The sequence below is a fragment of the Corvus hawaiiensis genome, chromosome 26 (assembly GCF_020740725.1).
Source record: "Corvus hawaiiensis isolate bCorHaw1 chromosome 26, bCorHaw1.pri.cur, whole genome shotgun sequence".
NCBI lineage: Eukaryota > Metazoa > Chordata > Aves > Passeriformes > Corvidae > Corvus > Corvus hawaiiensis.
Genome location: NC_063238.1, coordinates 44,437,242 through 44,454,183, shown reverse-complemented (window position 1 = coordinate 44,454,183; position 16,942 = coordinate 44,437,242). Strand labels below are relative to the sequence as shown.

At 46.5% G+C, this 16,942-nt stretch overlaps 1 protein-coding gene across 5 annotated transcripts; it reads left to right on the top strand.

The window, feature by feature from the left end:
* The first annotated feature begins 515 nt into the window (after positions 1 to 515).
* Positions 516 to 16,456, top strand: EEF1D (eukaryotic translation elongation factor 1 delta). Of its 5 annotated transcripts, XM_048286487.1 has the most exons (11): positions 520 to 604; positions 3,337 to 3,347; positions 5,408 to 6,549; positions 8,223 to 8,346; positions 10,057 to 10,128; positions 13,515 to 13,583; positions 14,699 to 14,795; positions 14,888 to 14,991; positions 15,230 to 15,466; positions 16,045 to 16,239; positions 16,355 to 16,456. In XM_048286487.1, exons 3-11 carry the CDS (start codon positions 5,408 to 5,410, stop codon positions 16,391 to 16,393), a joined length of 2,079 nt encoding a protein of 692 aa, XP_048142444.1. In that variant the 5' UTR covers positions 520 to 604; positions 3,337 to 3,347; the 3' UTR covers positions 16,394 to 16,456. The 5 variants fall into 5 exon arrangements, with proteins under 5 accessions (XP_048142448.1, XP_048142444.1, XP_048142446.1 ...); XM_048286489.1 differs by lacking the exon at positions 10,057 to 10,128; XM_048286488.1 differs by lacking the exon at positions 13,515 to 13,583 and having other exon boundaries at positions 522 to 604.
* Positions 16,457 to 16,942: the final 486 nt, after the last annotated feature.

The window sequence follows — 16,942 nt, the reverse complement described above, 5'->3', positions numbered from 1 at the left end:
TGTGGGTTGTACCACTCTGCGAAAAGGGAGGTGAGCGCCACCCCGCTGCCTCCCCCCCCCCTCCGCTTTCCCCGCTGAGCTGTTCCACTTGGCTTTCACGGGAGGGAGAAGCGGTGCGCGGAGGGAGACAGCGCGCCGCACGCACAGTTCGGGGGCTCCCCCTCCCCGTAACTCCTCCCGTAACAGGGGATCAGCCCGGGGGAGGGAGGGAAGCAGTGTGGGGGAAGCAGCGAGGTGGTGCACCTCCCTTTTCGCAGAGTGGTACAACCCACGGGCGCTGGCGGAGGTATGAGAACGAATCCAACTTGGCAAGGAAAAGGGGGGGGGGCAGCGCAACCTAATTGTTACGGGTGGGTGGTCCGCGCATCCCGCTTCCACCGCCCCGTGATGTTCCACATGTTCCTTTTATTGTGGGGGGAGACAGGTCCCGCACTGTATATGCTACACGTAGTCTCCCCATCGCGCACCCCCTTCGCCACCCCCCCCCCGGCGCCACGTGTGGTACGCGCCTCCCCCATAACCCTCCGCGCGCCGCACGCTGCCCCCCTTTATCCCGGCGGCGGCCGAAGGGAGCGGAGGGGTTTTGAGGGGGTCAACGCTGTCGGTGAGTCCTGGTTTCCAGCCCCTTCCAGGCCCTAGGAATTCTTATACCCGCACTTAGGGTCCTTTACCCTTCTCCCTGAGCCTCGGCAGTGGAAGTTTCGGGGGTCTCCGGAGCGTCCTTTACACCTCTAGGGCGGGAGGTGGCGGGGCTCCTCAGGATATTTGGGGGTAAGGGGCTCAGGGGCCCCTTCATGGTCTTTAGGGTCCCTTTGTCATCTCAGAATCCCCAAGAAGGAGGTTGTGGTCACCCCCTTTATTATCTTTAGGGCACTTTCCCGTGGAAAGAGAGATTTGGGGGTCCTGTAATTGGGAATAGGGCTCCTTCCCTCAGTGGTGGGAAGGAGGGAGTTCTGGGGGCCTTTCCTTGTATGTGGGGGTGTCTTACCCTGTTAAAGCTTTAGGGAAGGGAGTTTGGGGAGTTCCCCCATCCTCTGTGGCATCCCTTCCTTCCCCCTAGAGTCCTGAAGGAGAAAATTTAGGCTGCCCTTGGTTTTTGGGATAACTTTTCCTTGCTTAGACTCTTAAGGAATGCTGGAGCAACCCCTCCTTCCCAATGTCTTAAGTCTCTTTTCCTTTAGTAGGTCTGGGAAGGGAGTCATGGGAGTTCCTAAGGCTCCTGAAGGAAAAGATTTAGGGATGCCCTTGTTTCCTGAGACTGCCTTCCCCACTTAAAAGCCCAGGGAATATTGGGGTGACACCCCCAATTCCCAATGTTTTAGGCCTCTGGGAAGGAGTGTGTGGAAGCCCTCCTGTATTCCCTGTGGGGTCTCTCCTCCCCTCACATCCCAAAAAGAAGGATGTGGGAGATCTCTTCATTATCTGGGGGATCCCTTTCCAGGCACAGGGGGGATTTTAGGATTCTCCATGTCTTTGGGGTCTCTTTCCCAGGATTTAGGAACTCTCTGTTACAGGTAAGGGGTGGGTGGATTCATGCTGGGGGTCTCCCTAAACCTTTGGGGTTTTCCACAGCTTGTGGGGACACATTCTCTGTTTTTTGGGAATATTCCTGACGTATTAAAGCCTTCACCTCCTGGTAGGGAGGGGAATATAGGGATCTCACACATCCCCAGGTGCCTTGAGGATCTGCTCCTCCCCCCATTCCTTGGATTTTTTGTCCAGTCACTTGCTGCAAAGGGAAACTGGAGCTGCTGCCGTGTCCTGGCACAGAGCAACTGATCCATCCCATATCCCAGCCCCCTTGGCTGCCTTTTCAAACTTATCCTGGAGCTGAAAACCCTGGAAAATCAGCTCCTGTAGGTGCAGCTGGGCTCTGCTTATCTCACCTGTCCTTCTTTTCCTTGTGCTGCTGTTCCCAAACTTCCATTGCCTTGGTGGGGTTTGTCCTCTCCCTGTTTTTTTTTCGTCTCGATGCTCAGGAGGGAGGGATCCATTTCCAGACTATTTTGGGAACGGGCAGAGCCTGCTGTTGTGCTCCATGGGGTTTTTGAAGGATTACATCCCTGACTAAACTTGCTGAGGCTGCCACATTGGTGTTCCCAGAAATCCCACATGGATTTGTTCTGTCGCATTCAGGTCACTGATGATTTGGAATTGATTGGGATCCCGATGGTCACAATCCTTAGGGATGAGAAATTCCCTTTTCTGAGCTGTCTGCCTGTAATTCTTTCCTCTCCGTTTCCAGGTGTGGCCCATTTCTCCTTGACCTTCAGGTAGGACTTCTCCTCACCTGAGCTGTTTATTCCCGACTCTTTTTTCCTATTTCTCCAGGTGACACATTCCCTGTCTTTCCCTACTGCTGATTTCCCGTATCCAGGATTATCTCATTAGGAATCAGCAGCTTGGAGCGGAAAGTTGTGGTTTTAGGTGATCAAGGATGGGAATTGTTGTGTTTTCCTGGAATGTGGAGCTTTGTGTCATAGCAAAGGTGATGCTGAGGGTCTGACTTGGGGGAAGAGCCAATTTTAGGGAATGAAACCAGCAGGAATTTGGGAAGAGCCAATTTTAGGGAATGAAACCAGCAGAGGAGCTGGTTTAAAATGAATAGACACTGGTGTTAATATTTTGATTTCCCTGATAGATCTTGAACTCATCCTGAATTTCTGGGCTCTGATATTTCCCAGTGGAGAGAGAACATTCCCAAAACCACTGTGTGGTTTTTAATCCTAAAACTTTGTGTTTGAGGAGGTAAAAATGGCATTTTTGGGTGGAAAACGTTGAAAGGTGATGGTTTGTGTGATTAAAATCCCTTTTGCCCAGGTTCCTCCAGGAAAACTGATGGACACAGAAGAGAAATGACACTTTTTTTCCCCAATTTTTCCTTGTTTAGAAGCTTTATTTCCTTGAAAACTTGGGATTTATCAGGACTAAACATGAAGTTTGGCCTCTCATGGAAGCAAAAACGTGCTGCAGGAATGTTGGGAATTATTTTGGTGTAAAATCAACCAAAAATTTGGATTCTGAGCTCCATCAATACGTGCCAGGATTGGGATGGCAGGTTGGGAATTCTCTGGCTGCTGGGATGGGAAAATCCTTTTGGATAACATCACAATAATGTTCTTTTCCTTGTTATTGAAAATGAAAATAAACTTGTTTTTTGTGGTGTCGGTTCACAAACTTCATGGAGTTCTGGAAAGTTCATCAGCTCTAAACTTAAATATGTTAATGAGTTAATCCATTAATTATTAATTAAATCATTAGGCTGAGGAGCTGCTGCATCCATAGAAATTGGAATTTTTCTCTAATTTTATCCTGTTTTTTTTAATGCTGGCATAGGAGCTAAAAAAGTAAGTACCCTCTAATTGTTATGTGTTCTTTTGGGAATGCTGAAAAATCTGGGAATATCAGCACTGCTGGGATATTTATTAGACAAATTACTGCAGAGTTTTCTTAGAAATAATTTAATTTTAAAGGGTTTTTTAAATTAATTTCAGCTCTGTTAAAACAGTTCTTTGTTTGGAGGGAATCCCCTGGTAACTCCTCATTATAGAATTCCTATGGAATTCCTGCTCCATAATTCACCTCATCCATGGAGGCTGCAATTCCAGGGCTTGGAGCTGCTTAAAAACTGGAGCAAAACCATCTGAAATAAATAAATAAAAAATTAATAGTTGGGGGGAAAATTTAACATTTAATTTTAAAAATTCAAATTTTAAATTTAGTTTTGAAAAAACTTAAATTTTAGGAATTTTTGTGGTGCAAAATCCTTCGGAATTACAAAAATCCCAGAAATTTTAGTTCTTTTTTTGTGCAAATTCAGCTCTAATTAAAAAAGTATAATAAACCCCTTATTTTAGGGGTTTTTTGGGTGCAAAATCCAACTAAATCCTGACTTTTTCCACCTACAAGAAGTTCTTGTTGAAGTAGTAGAACATTCCTGGTAAAATAATCCCATTTTTCCTTGGAATCACTCAAAGAAATGGGAAATTTGGGACAAGCAGAGTGTGTCCTAAATGGGATTTTCTGCTTAGAAGTCCTAAAAATTCCAATTTATTGTCCTATTAACTCACTGTTGGTGGGGAATTTTGCTTTCCCATGGATTTTGGGCTGCAGTATTCCTGGACTGCTGCTCTTTGGGAATATGTGGAAGGGAATTAATGCCCAACACGTGGAATTTATGTCATTTAATTCTTTTCCAGCCTGGAAAATTAATATTTAGTGGAAATTTTTGCTTTATTCTAATCAAATTGAAATTATTTTCAATCATTTGCTTTTATTATACTTTTTAAATTTATTATGTTATTTAGTTACTATAATTAAATTTATTTCTATTTAAAGGTCCTAACAAGAATTTATATCTCCCTACAATAAAAGAGAAAAACTTAAATATAAAAATTCAAAATAAGCTTCAATTTTGATTTTTTTTTTAAATTCTGAATTGAAAACTCAAGTTTTAAGCATTTTTAGCTGAATCGGTTTCCCAACTCAAGGAAAAAAAAAAGAAAAATCTCCTTTTGCTATTCCTCATGATTTGTGTAATTGGAATATAAAATTTGGTATTTTAAACTCTGTAAATTTAAGATTTTAGAGGCAAAAGTTCAGTTTATTAATTTATAAATTGCAATTGAAATAGTCAGGAGGCAAAAAAAGCATTTATGTGGAAATTTTAAATTACATTTTCAAGTAAAAGCAATAAATTTTAAAATTAAATTTTAAAATTAAATTGGAATTCAAAGCCAAGCATTTGACTTGAGGCTTCCAAAATTTTCCAGGAGCCTTTGGAATTACAAACCTTTGAGGACATTGCATCTCTCTGGGAATTCTATTTGGCAACCTGCCACAGATCAATTTTTTATTAATTAATTATTGAATTAATCACGAGATTTGCAGCTCCTGGACAAACGTAATTTGCCAATAACTTGGATTTTATCCTGAAATTATATCCCAGTTTTTCAGCAGCTGCTTTTTAGTAGGAAAAGCCAACCAGGAGTAAACAACAACCTCCAAAATCTCAAAAATTGGAGCCAGTTTTCCCAAAATTTTGCCTAATTGGGAATAACTAACAAATAATTAATGACTAATCCACTAACTTGGAATAATATCTTCTAATTCCCAAGGATTTGAACAAAATCCTATGGTTTTTTCCTGCCTGTTGCCTTAAAATTTGGAATAACGGGGAGAATTCTTGGCACAACAGCAGGAGTATTTTAGGAGGAAGGTGGTTTCGGCTGCGTTGAATTCCTTGGACCTCAAACTTATCCCAAAAGGGAAAAATAAATGGAATATTGGAGCTCTTTTCCCAGGGATATTAATGGATATAAAAAAATCTCCTGCATGCCCTTGCTTTGCTTTTGCTGCCACTACATTGTTGTGCTTATCTCTTCATGCTGCCAATTTTTTCGGGAAGATGAGGACACGGAAAACTCCCTGCTCCGTGGACAAAGTTTGGCTGGAAAAGCACCGGCACAACGAAGCCGAGCGGGAAGCGCCGGAGCCCGAGGCCGTCAACGGGATCTGCCACGAGGATTCCTTGGAGGGGGAGTTCAAGGGGGACCCAAAAAAACCCAGGAATGGCAAAAAGCAACGGAAACGGAAGCGCTCCCCGAAACCCAAAGCTCAGGATTCCAAGCTGGACGCGATCCTGGCGGGAATGTCGGCGGAGCACGTGTGGTTTGACAAGCCCTTGTACGACCGTGCTGAGAACGTCTACAGGAAAAAACTAGCGGATTCCCAGAGTCGGGAATCTCCTGAGACTGGAAAAATGGCTCAGGAATCCCCTGCCGTGGCCACGTCCAAATCCAGCCAAGATATTCCCAAGCCAAGGATGCTCCCGGTGTGTTCCCACGGGAGCCTGGCCGCCTGTCACCACGTTGTCCAAGGGGTTTGGATCAACAAGCTTGACTTCGATAAGGCCGAGAGGGCGTTTATGGAAAAATCCCAGTTTTTCCTTCCTCCCAGTGTCCTGGCCATCCCATCCGTGTGCGCGAATTCCAGGCTGGGAACTCCGGATGAGGGCTACGGCACTGCCTTGCCCACTCCTGCCACGCCAGGCTTGGCTCCCGCCATTCCCAACTCCTCCGTGGCCTCCATTCCCAGTTTGCCCAGCTCCGACCAGCAGACGGTCAATGGGAAGCCACAGATTTCCAACTGGGAAGTTCTGGCATCCGAGGTTTGGCTGGAAAAACCTCTTTATGATGATGCTGAGAAGAATTTTTATGAGAAGATGTTGGATGGACACCCTTCAGATAAAATCCAACAGTGGCAACGCGGCTGCCCGGAAGCATCCAAGACCCACAACCTTGGGAAGCAAATGGGAATCAGCACCAATCCTCAGCTTCCCAGTTCTCCCAAGGAAAATGCCACCTGCTGCTTTTTCCTGCACAAGGACAGCGAATCGGTGTGGCTGAACAAGGTGACCTACGACAGGGCCGAATCCCGATATTTCGCCCTGGAAGCGGCCAGAGCAGCAGAGAAGACTGGGATCCAGGAATCTGCTGCAGAAAATCCCTCCCATCCAGCTGCTCCGAGCATTCCTGCTCCGGAAATGAAGTAGGAGAAGTTTCTTTGGGGGTAAAACCCATGCAAAAAACCGGCCGGGTCAGGATTGAGCTGGAAGGAATTTGCATGTGGAGAAGACTGGGTGGACTTGGAGATGCTCCTTGTGGGCAGGGAGCTGGGGGGAAAATCTTTCAAGGAATTCTCCTGAGGAATTCCGGTGGATAAAGGCTGCGTTTGTGTGGAGCCAGAGGTGAAAATGTTGAGAGGCAGGGCTGGGAAGTGAGCTCAGTATCCCCCGTTTTTGCATGGATACAGCACCATCCTCCTTTCCATCCTCTTATTCCATATAAAAATCAGCCTCATAACCGGTATCCAGCTTGAAGAAGGTTTGGGAATGACTGGAATACAGTTTAGGGAATCACTCTTGTGGGAGCATGTGCTGTAGTTTGGTTTTTTGAGGGAATTTATATCCAGTCTGTTAATCTTTGGAATGCCCTTGGATCCTCTCCAAAGGCTTAGATGTGTGCAGAGCTAAGGTAGAGACTGATATTCCTGGGAGAAAAAGACTCTTGGAGTATCTGTCCTTATTTCCTGACACTTCGGATCCATGAGTTTTGTTGGGATTTGTTGGAAAGCTTTTAGGATCTTTGTATCAAGGGATTTAGAGGTCAAATACTTTTTGCTTGGTCCTGTTTGGGATTAATTTCCCTTTACTTGGTCAGAACTGGGTATTTGGGAAAATCCACGTGTCTCTGTAAAAATGTGGGATAAATTTGCCTGTATTTGGGATTTTCTGCGAATGATCTTGATTGGAATTCCAGGAGGTCCTGGAGATTTGGGTGTGGAGAGTGGTTTTGGTGCAGGTCCTGTGTCTCTTTTGAGTGGGTGGGTGAGATAAGAAGGGATTTGATTTCGGGAAAATCAGCTTTGGCTTCTACAGAAGTGTTTTATGGGAAACTCTGGGATTTGGGATGGCAAGGAGAAGGTTTGTGGAGCCTGCTCCAGTTGTGGTTTCCTTGTGCTGCTCTATCCCTGCTCTCCACCTCAAACTTCTGCTTGCTCTGTCCCTGTCCCCTGCTGGAATTCAGGGATTTTCTTCTTTTCGAGGGCTCTGTTTCCCTTCAAATTAAGAATTTAATCCACCTTTGGAAGCTGCTCCATAAAAATCCTCCATTTCCCAGCAGGATTTGGGGTGTTTTGTGCTGTTTTTCCGTGTAGTGCCAGGTCCGTCACATCCAAGTGTTGCCTTGCTGATTTTCATCACAGATTTCCCAGAAAACTTGAGGATGCCCTATCCCTGGAAGTATCCAGGGAAAAGCTGGATGAGGCTTGGAGCAACCTGGGATAGTGGAAGATGTCCCACGGCAGGGGGGTGGAACTAAATGATCTTTATGGTCTTTTCCTACCCAAACCATTCCATGATTTCTATTCCCTTTTTATTCTCCTACACAAGACATTTTCCTTAGCATGAACTAGAAAATCCTGGTTTTTTGGGGTTTTTTTTGTGGAATAAGGTCTGGATCAGCTGATTCGTCCCATCCCCACTCCACATCCGGGTCAGGCAGGTGGGTGATTAATCTGTCCTGGCTTTTTAAGAGGATCCTGGATACTTACATCCACAGCCAAGCTGAGCTGCAGGCACAGAAACCACTCCTGACGAGCTGTTAACCTTCAATCCTTGCAGGAATTCACGTTTTGTGGATATTTCCCCCCCCTTTTCCCAGGAAAATGGCTGTGGATTACTTCTTGCACGACAAGATCTGGTTTGAGAAGTACAAATACGACGACGCCGAGCGAAGGTTCTACGAGCAGATGAACGGCCCCATGGGTGGCTCCTCCCGCCAGCAGGTAATTCCCATTCCCAGGAATTCCAGAGTAAGTCAAAGGACATGATCCACCTGGAATTTTGTGGGATTTCCACTCTCGGTGCTGTTTTATTCCAAGTCTTCCTGGAGCTCTCTAAGCTGTTCATGACCCTTTTTGTCTGGTTTGGGGTTTTTCTTCCCACCATTTTCCGTAGAACCTGAAGGATTTGATCCCAAGGAACTGGGAGATCAGGTGCCTTTCTAACAGGTGAACCTGTCCTAGCTTCCAGCAGTTATCCTTAATTTTTCCAGGCTGCTGGGATCTGTGGGGGCACAGTTTGAGCTGGAAATCCCCAAATCCCCAATTTTATTGGCAAAGAGTTGTCCTGTCCCCCTTCATCCAGGGAAAACTCTGCTTTGCTTCCATTTTGGAGCAGCAAAGCTTTCCTTTGGGATATTCCAAGGGAATACACATAACCTGAAGTTTGAAGAGAGGCACCACAGCTCCAGAGATGGTTTCTTTGGGGGGATTTTTTTTATCCCTCTCTTTGTACCCCTGGAAATATTCCAGGTGTTCCAGTGGAAGACTCTGTCATGGTACCGGTGAGTTGGGATGGGGAAGGTGGAGGGGGAAGCGTGATCCTGCTGAGCTGAAGTACTTCTAGCTTCGATATTATCCCCAAATTATTCCTGTTCCAAGGTTCAGAGCTTTCCTAACCTCTTCCTGCTCCTAACTGCTCGTGCCTTTGGAATGATGAGTGTTCAGTGCCTCTTTCTGAGAGTTTACAAGGAATTACTTGCTTAAATAATAACTTTTAGAACATTGTGGCTATTCCTGCTGCCCATCCTGGCTTAGGTGTTTGCACAGCACCTGGGAGAAGGGAATAAAAAAGATTGGGAAGCTCTGGATGAGTGCTGGAAGCAGATTTTGGAGTGAAAACCTCTTGGAACAGTTCAACTATTTCAAGGCACATCAGGAGCTTCCAGTGAAGGAGTTCAGCTTGGGAAAGGTGGTTTGAAGGATCTCTGGAGATCCTGCAGCAATTTATCAGCCACTTTTCCTATGGAAAAATATCCCCACACTCCTTAAAACCTTCTTGGAAGCAGCAGGAAGTGGGACCCACCTGGATGTGTCCAGAGTGTTCTCCTTTATTTTCTATTTACCTCAGGATTTGGGGCTTGTGGGAGGTTTCATGTCTCGGATTTTGCTGGTGGGGGTTGCAGTCTGGGAGAGGCAAGGAGTGAATGGATCATGGAATTCCCAGGGAGGGAATCTTGAAATCCAGGCTAAGGCATGGCAGCAGGAGCAGACGGAAAAAATTCCTGGTGTTCTGGATTGCACCTCTCTGGATAGAGTGCTGGAGTCAGGGTTGTTACTTCCTGCCTGAACTCAGGTAATATTATGGAAAAATCCTGCCTGAAGCTGGATTTTTAAGGAGTTCTGGAGTCACTCCAACCCTCTGGCAGCTTCCCAAACCTTTCAGGGTAATCACAGGGAATTTAAAAGCTCTTTGACTGGATGATCTTTCAGGACACATGACCAGGGATTGCAGTCGGTGCCACCCGATTTAGCCCCAGTCCTTGCAGCAAAAATCGCTGAATCATGGAAAGGAAAATTCCCAATTCCCCCCGCTCTTCCCTCCTTTTGTTGGGGTTTTTTTTTTTTTGAACTTCCCTACTGATTTTTTTTCCCCCATGTTTTAATATTTTTTTTTTAAAAAGAAACTCTTGGTTCTTTCTGCGCTGTTTGCAGGAGAACGGAGCCAGCACGATCCTCCGCGACATTGCCAGAGCCAGGGAGAATATCCAGAAATCGCTGGCCGGAGTGAGTACCCAAGCTCTCACTAGCTGGCTGCCTGCATCCATATTTTTTTTTTTTTTGTGGAATTCTAATCCCATAGATTGTTTGGCTTCTTGGTTGGAAGTTAGAGGAGAAGACCAAGGTGTGCAGCGCCGTGTCCCACCAGCTCCATCCTGTCCCGGTGCGCTGCTTGCTGGCAGCGCTGCCAAAACTGGATTTGGGTGAAAAGAATTCCTTGAATTGGGCTTTTCCTTCCTTCCTTTTTTTTTTTTTTTTTTTTTCTTTCTCCTGGTGGGATGTTCCCATGGGTCTTAACTAACAGGTTCCAACTCCCAAGCACTGGAGTGTGTGGCTCTTTTTTGGGATACACTGGGCTGCCACCTTCTCTTCCCTGTTTTGCTTCCAGTTTAGGGTATGTGCCAAAAAAAAAAAAAAAAAAAGTGTTTTCCATCTGCTGTATCCAGGGAATTCAGCTTGGTTACAAGCTCCAAGGCTGGAGCATCCTGGAGGAGCTCAGGAATATCCTTTGTGGAGGTGTTTTTGTGCTGAGTGCAGACAAGAGCGTTAAAAACCTTTCTTTTTGTAAAAGGAAGTTAAAATATTAATAAGTGGAGTTGTTTTATGGGAAAGGAAAATCCATGGAATACAGCCCAGGTGTCTTGATCTCCCTACCTCTGCAGTAGGACTCCCAAAGGAATCCATCTGTTATTTGGTCTCATAATTCCCTCTTGGAATGTTTAACACCCTCAGTTTCTGTCTTGATCAGCCCAGTATCAGGGAACAACAAAGAATTCCCCCTTTCCCAAGGGGAATATTCCATATTCCTCCTTACACCAGGAGAAAGGAACCAGACATTTGGGATAAATATAAGGAATCGGTATTTCAGCCAACAGCTTAAGGAAAATTTTCCTGACTCACTTTATAAGGAAAAAAAACATGGATAAAGGAGGCCCCCATCCCAAACAGGATCAAAGAACTCTGCACAAAAATTCCTTTGGGAAGAACTTTTGGAATTGGGCAAGGGGCAGGGAATCTAAACCCAAATCACCTGGAAGTGCTGCTCATCCTCATCTTCCAGAATGGTTTGCCAAAGATGAGGAATTTCTTCCCTGACTCCTGTTAAAGAGCTTTTTTTGGGAGAGAATCCCAGAAGTTTGGATCATCCAGGTGCTGTAACAGGGAACTGGCAAAGCACCAGCCCAAAGCCAGGACAGGAATTTTGGGATATAAATTGTTTGCAGATGTTTTTGGGGATTAGTGCTGGATGTAAAAAATTCCTCTGCTGGATTTTTTTTTCGTTCCTGGGAGAGGGGGTTGGATCTTCCACTGAAAAATAATTGGAATACTTGGCTTTTGTAGCTTGCATCCCTCAAGGATCATCATTAAACTTGGATAACCAGGCTTGACTGTAGAACATTCCTAAACTTAAACTTATTCCTTACATTCCCAAAACCCGAATTTACACTGTGTGATCCGGAGAAAAGCAGGAAGAACGTTTTTATTGCAAGATTTTTGCCTTTCCTTCCTCCAGAGTTATTGTCAGGGGTCTTTAGATGTGGCAAGGGAAGAATTGGCTCTGAAAAGATGGGACAATGGGAGTTTTGGCCTTTTTGCTGGGAATTTCAGGCTGGGATTGTGTCATAAAACGCAGGAATGAGTACTTGGAATGGTCGAGGCCTCCGGAAAAACGGGATAAAGCTCTGCCACTGGAAACATTTGTTTGCACATCCCTTTCATCCAGCTTTGCATGGCCGTCCCAGATTTTAGCAGTTTCCAGTTGGCTCCATGGCTGGAGATTCCCTGGATCCTGAGTTGTTCCCTGATCCAGGGAGGTGATCCTGCCCTTCTCCTCTGCCCAGGTGAGGCCTCAGCTGGAAAACTGGGTCCAGCTCTGGTCTCCTGGGGAGAAGACAGGCCTGGAATGAGTCTAGGAATATGATGAGTCTAGGAATATGATGGAGCTCCTGGATTATGAGGAAAAGCAGGAAGTGGAACAGGAAATTCCACCTGAACATGAGGAAAATCTTTATTGTCTCTGATATTTTTAATGTATTTTAGGGAGTCAGACTTCAGGGAATAACATATGTTTATATCCCAAGGTACCCTTCATAATTCCCAGGGATTTATTTTGCTTGGATGATTAAATTTATGCACAATCCTGGTGAGATTCCAGCTTTCCCAAACACTTGAACTGTCCAAAATATTTGGAATAGGCTGCAACTCTGAGGTGGGTTCAGCACAAAAATTAAAAAAAAGAAGGATTTAAGGGCTTTATCCAAGCAGAGAGTGTACAGGAAATGAGGAAAGCGATGCTGTGGAACTCCCCACCTTTGGAATTCTGAATTCTTATCCCTGATAAAATTCATGGATACTTGTGTGGAGCTGGAAGTTGGAAGAGGGAATAGTTTTTGTGTGCTCTAATGGAGGTGTGCTATCCACATTCCCAAATCTTGGAGCGTCCTGTCCTCAGGGAAGATCCCAGTGTCATAAAGGCAATTTTCTCATAATTTTTGAACTCATCCCAGGATTTGGGGCTTGGTTGTGCCTCTTGCATTGTCTTATGGGTTCCAGTTAAGATCTCTTGATTGCTTGAGCTTGGGACAGGCATCCCTTGCTCTTCCCATGCTCTTCCCTCTTTTTTTTTTTGAGGAATTGTTACGAACAGGGAAGAGAAATGTCCTCTTCCTGTGCTGGCAATGTTGAGGCACCTCCAATCCTTGTGGGAATTTTGAGTCCCTCACAAGAAGGACATTTAGGGGCTGGAGCATTTCCAGGGAATGGAAGGGAATGGATTGGGAAGGGTCCAGAGCACCAGGAGCAGCTGAGGGAGCTGGGAGGGCTCAGCCTGGAAACAAAGGAGGCTCAGGGGGAACCTTCTGACTTCCACAAATCCCTGACTGGATTCCCAAGTGGGAATCCAGGATCTGCTCCCAGGGAATGAGGGACAGGATGAAAGGAAACCCCACCAGAGGGCAGATTTAGCTGGAATATTGGGAAAATTCCTCATGGAAAGGGACTGTCCAGCCCTGGCACAGGGGTGGAGTCCCCATCCACGCAGGGATTTTGTGGATGTGGCACTTGGGGACGCTCTCAGTGGTGACCCTGGGGGAACATTTGGACTCGATGGGCTCAGAAGGGTTTTCCCACTTCGTAATTCCATGATTTCCATCCTTGGAGCATCAGGGCTGGCATGGTGTGATGAGCCCATGGTGCTGCATGAGCTCCCTGCAGGCACCGAGATGTTCACGGAGAAGATCCCAGAATTCCTGGGGGGAATGTTTGCGTGCAGTGTGAGGCTGTTTCCCACCGCTCCGTAACTTTTCCTTGCATGCGGATCTTCCCTGCGCTTGAGTTCTTTCTGGAATAGTGAAACCCTTTCCCATCTTCCCAAACCTTTTCCCCCCCTGCAGCAGAAGACGCCTGCTCGGAGCAAGGAAGCTCCTTGTGCCCATCCCAAGAAACAATCGAGACGCTCCGCTGTAAGTGAGCCGTGCATGGATGGAGCCTTTGGAAAAATGGGAGAGGATTTGGTGGGACAAGGATGGAGCACGTTCTCCTTCCTCGGTGTTTGGCACCCAGATAAACCTGGATAATGGGATCTGATAACAGGGAGTTGTCCCAGCTCCGTGTCCAGGGATCTGCGCTCACCTTCCTGAGCCTGAATCCACGGCTGAGGTGTCGGAGGTGGAATTTTTTCCTGCTCTTTTGGTATCTCCCAGCCTCATCCCTGGAAGTGTCCAAGGCCAGGTTGGACAGGGCTTGGAGCAGCCTGGGATCGTGGAAGGTGTTAGACTGGATGATCCTTAAAATCCCTTCCAACCCAAACCGTTCCATGATTCACACCTTTCCTTGTGCCTCACATTCTTCATCTTACCCCTGCTTTTCCCTCTCCATCTGCTGAGATTGCATGTTGGAATTATGTGCAGGGTCAAAGAGAATAAATTATTCTCTCTTTTCACTTAGAAATGACAATTCAGGGGCAAATCCCATTATTTTCTTTGCCTTTGCTGCCTGGAATTGATGGATAAGGAACCTCCTTAACATTAAAAAAAAAAAAAAAGCTCTTTTTTTGCTGTCAAAAAATCCATTGGAAGCCAGAGTGGAATAATTATTCCCTCAGGATGTGTTAAAGCAGGTTGAAATTGTCAGGAATTAAAAGCTGGCTTGGGGAAGGTGGGAGTAGAAATCCTGGCATCTTTCCAGCTTTCCCAGTGTTACTTTAGGCAGGTCATTCCTGTCCCTCAGTGGGTTGGGAGAGGAGACTGAGAGACTCCCAAGAATTTTTTTAAAGGGCTCAGTATGAAATTTTTGTATAAATTTTGGGTGGTTTTTGTGGCATTTTGGGATCTGAGAGTGGGAGAAGTGATTTTATCCTTTGCTCCTTGGTGCCAGCTGAAATTCCTCGGGATTTAGTCCATGCTTCATTTTCTAGAGCTGCTCCATTAGTTCCTATCCTAATTTAGAGAAAATACCCTTGGTTTTAGTTCAGCTCCTAAATTTTCTCCCTCCCCGAGGACATGACTCTGCTTTGCTTCATGGAATTTTCGGGAAGAGGGGAAACAACTCGCTTTCATCCCGGTTTTCCTCGTTGCAGAGCGCAAGCACAACCTCCTCGGGGGCTGCTGGTGACCAAAATGAGCTCCTGTCCCGAATTTCCCACCTGGAAGTGGAAAACCAGAACCTCCGCAGTGGTGAGTGGGAGAATCCTTGTCCTGGCTGGAGACCTGACACGAAACTGGGAATTTAAGGTCATTTTTCCTATTTTTTTCCCTTCTTTTTCCAGTTGTTGCAGACCTCCAGATGGCCATTTTCAAGTTGGAAAGCCGCCTGAACGCTCTGGAGAAATCCTCAACTTCCCACCAGCCTTCACCTGTTCCTCCGACCCAGGTGAGCCTTGGAAAAATGCTGGAATTTTTCTCTAGGAATTCAAATTACAGCCGGATCAAAGATCCATGTGGACAAACGTCCTGTTTCGATAAATCCATATGAATGTCGCAGTGTGTGGGGATTGTTCCGCGTCCTGAGCAGTGGGGATTCCCATTCCTGAGCTTTTTTGGCTGCTCTGCTCCAACTCCAGGTTAACCTTTTCCCTCTTTTCCCTTAAAAAAATTCGGATCCGGTGAAGAAAGTGGAACCATTCAGCATTCCCTCCAAAAAAGTGGAGCTCCCGGCCAAGAAAGCCGAGCCGGCTGCTGCCGAGGACGATGAGGATGATGACATCGACCTTTTTGGGAGCGATGATGAGGAGGAAGACCAGGAAGCTGCCAAAGTCCGGGAAGAGCGGCTCCGGCAGTACGCGGAGAAGAAAGCCAAGAAGCCAGGACTCATCGCCAAATCTTCCATCCTGCTGGATGTGAAGCCGGTGAGTGATTGGAATTTGGGAAGCTCTGGGAGTGAGGCTGGGAATCCTCTCTCATCCAAGTGGGTGGTGGTAGAATTCCAAACAAGGGGCTTGGAGCGAGGTGGGATTTGTTGCCATGGAATCCTAGAATGGGTTTGGATGGATGGGACCTTGAATCCCATCTTATTCCATGGGCAGGGACACATTCCCCTATCCCAGGTTGCTCCAAGTGGCCTTGGACACTTCCAGGGATGGGGCAGCCACAGCTTCTCTGGGAATCCTATTCCAGGGCCTCCTCATCCTCCCAGGGAGGAATTTTTTCCCAGTATCTCATCTAATCTCACCCTATCCCAGTTGGAAATCATTCCCCCTTGTCCTGTCCCTCCATCCCTTATCCAAAGTCCCTCTCCAGCTCTCCTGGATCCCGTTGAGGCACTGGAAAGGGCTCCAAGGTCTTCTGGAGCCTTCTCCAGCCAAGGAAGGAAACTTTGGATCAGCTGTGACATTCCCAGAGGTGTCACAGTGTCACTTGGATATCCCTTGGAGCTGCTGTTGATCTCCAGGAAAACGCTAAAACCTCCCAATTCCCGCTTTTCCAGTGGGACGATGAGACCGACATGGCCAAGATGGAGGAGTGCGTCCGCTCCATCCACATGGATGGGTTGGTGTGGGGAGCTTCCAAACTGGTCCCAGTTGGATACGGCATCAAGAAACTCCAAATCCAATGCGTGGTGGAGGATGAGAAAGTCGGGACAGACATCCTGGAGGAGGAGATCACCAAGTTTGAGGACTACGTAAGTCTGGGAGCTGGATACTGGGAGGAGTTGGAAAGGGACCCATGGGAAGGGGTTAACTCCAGTGTGTTTTCCTGGGAACACCTGGATGACTCCAGCTTTTGTCCCCTTCCAGGTGCAGAGCGTGGACATTGCTGCTTTTAACAAGATTTAGAAGGAAAAACTGTATCCCCCTCATCTGAACCCGGAACTAATAAAGATGAACATTGGGCGTGCATGTAGGGTCGTGGGTTTTTCCTTCAGGTGCAGCTTCTCCAGAGGGATTTGGTGGGAGATTTTGGGATATTTGAGCAGCCTGGGCTACTGGAAGGTGTCCTCCCCTATGGCAGCGGCTTGGAATGAGAGATATTTAAGGTCTCCTAACCCAAACCATTCCATGATTTCCTCATCATTGGTGGAAGGAAAGATCTTGAGACGAGGACTTTGAATTTGGGGCTGGAATGAAGGTCTGAGGGTGTTTCCAGCCACCTTTCCCAAGGTTTAGAGACCCAGTCACTCCCTACAAAAAAACCAGGATGAATAACCAGGAAGAATTCAGGAATTGCTCGTTTGGGATGGATTTCATCCCTATTTTCCTGTTGATTCCCTGCCCCCGTCACTTCAGCTGAGCATGGCCTGGGGAGAGGACAGGTGACGTTCCTGACTTTGGGAACACGAGGTCTGTTCCAGTGCCAGAGTCCAAGGTCCGGGGTCACGTGGTGCC

Excerpts from the sequence above, each read along its gene's own strand:
- EEF1D (XM_048286487.1), top strand. The coding sequence starts at position 5,408 with ATGAGGACACGGAAAACTCCCTGCTCCGTGGACAAAGTTTGGCTGGAA. Across the intron at positions 8,347-10,056 it reads GTGGCTCCTCCCGCCAGCAG|GAGAACGGAGCCAGCACGAT; the intron begins GTAATTCCCATT and ends CGCTGTTTGCAG. Across the intron at positions 14,796-14,887 it reads AAACCAGAACCTCCGCAGTG|TTGTTGCAGACCTCCAGATG; the intron begins GTGAGTGGGAGA and ends TTCTTTTTCCAG.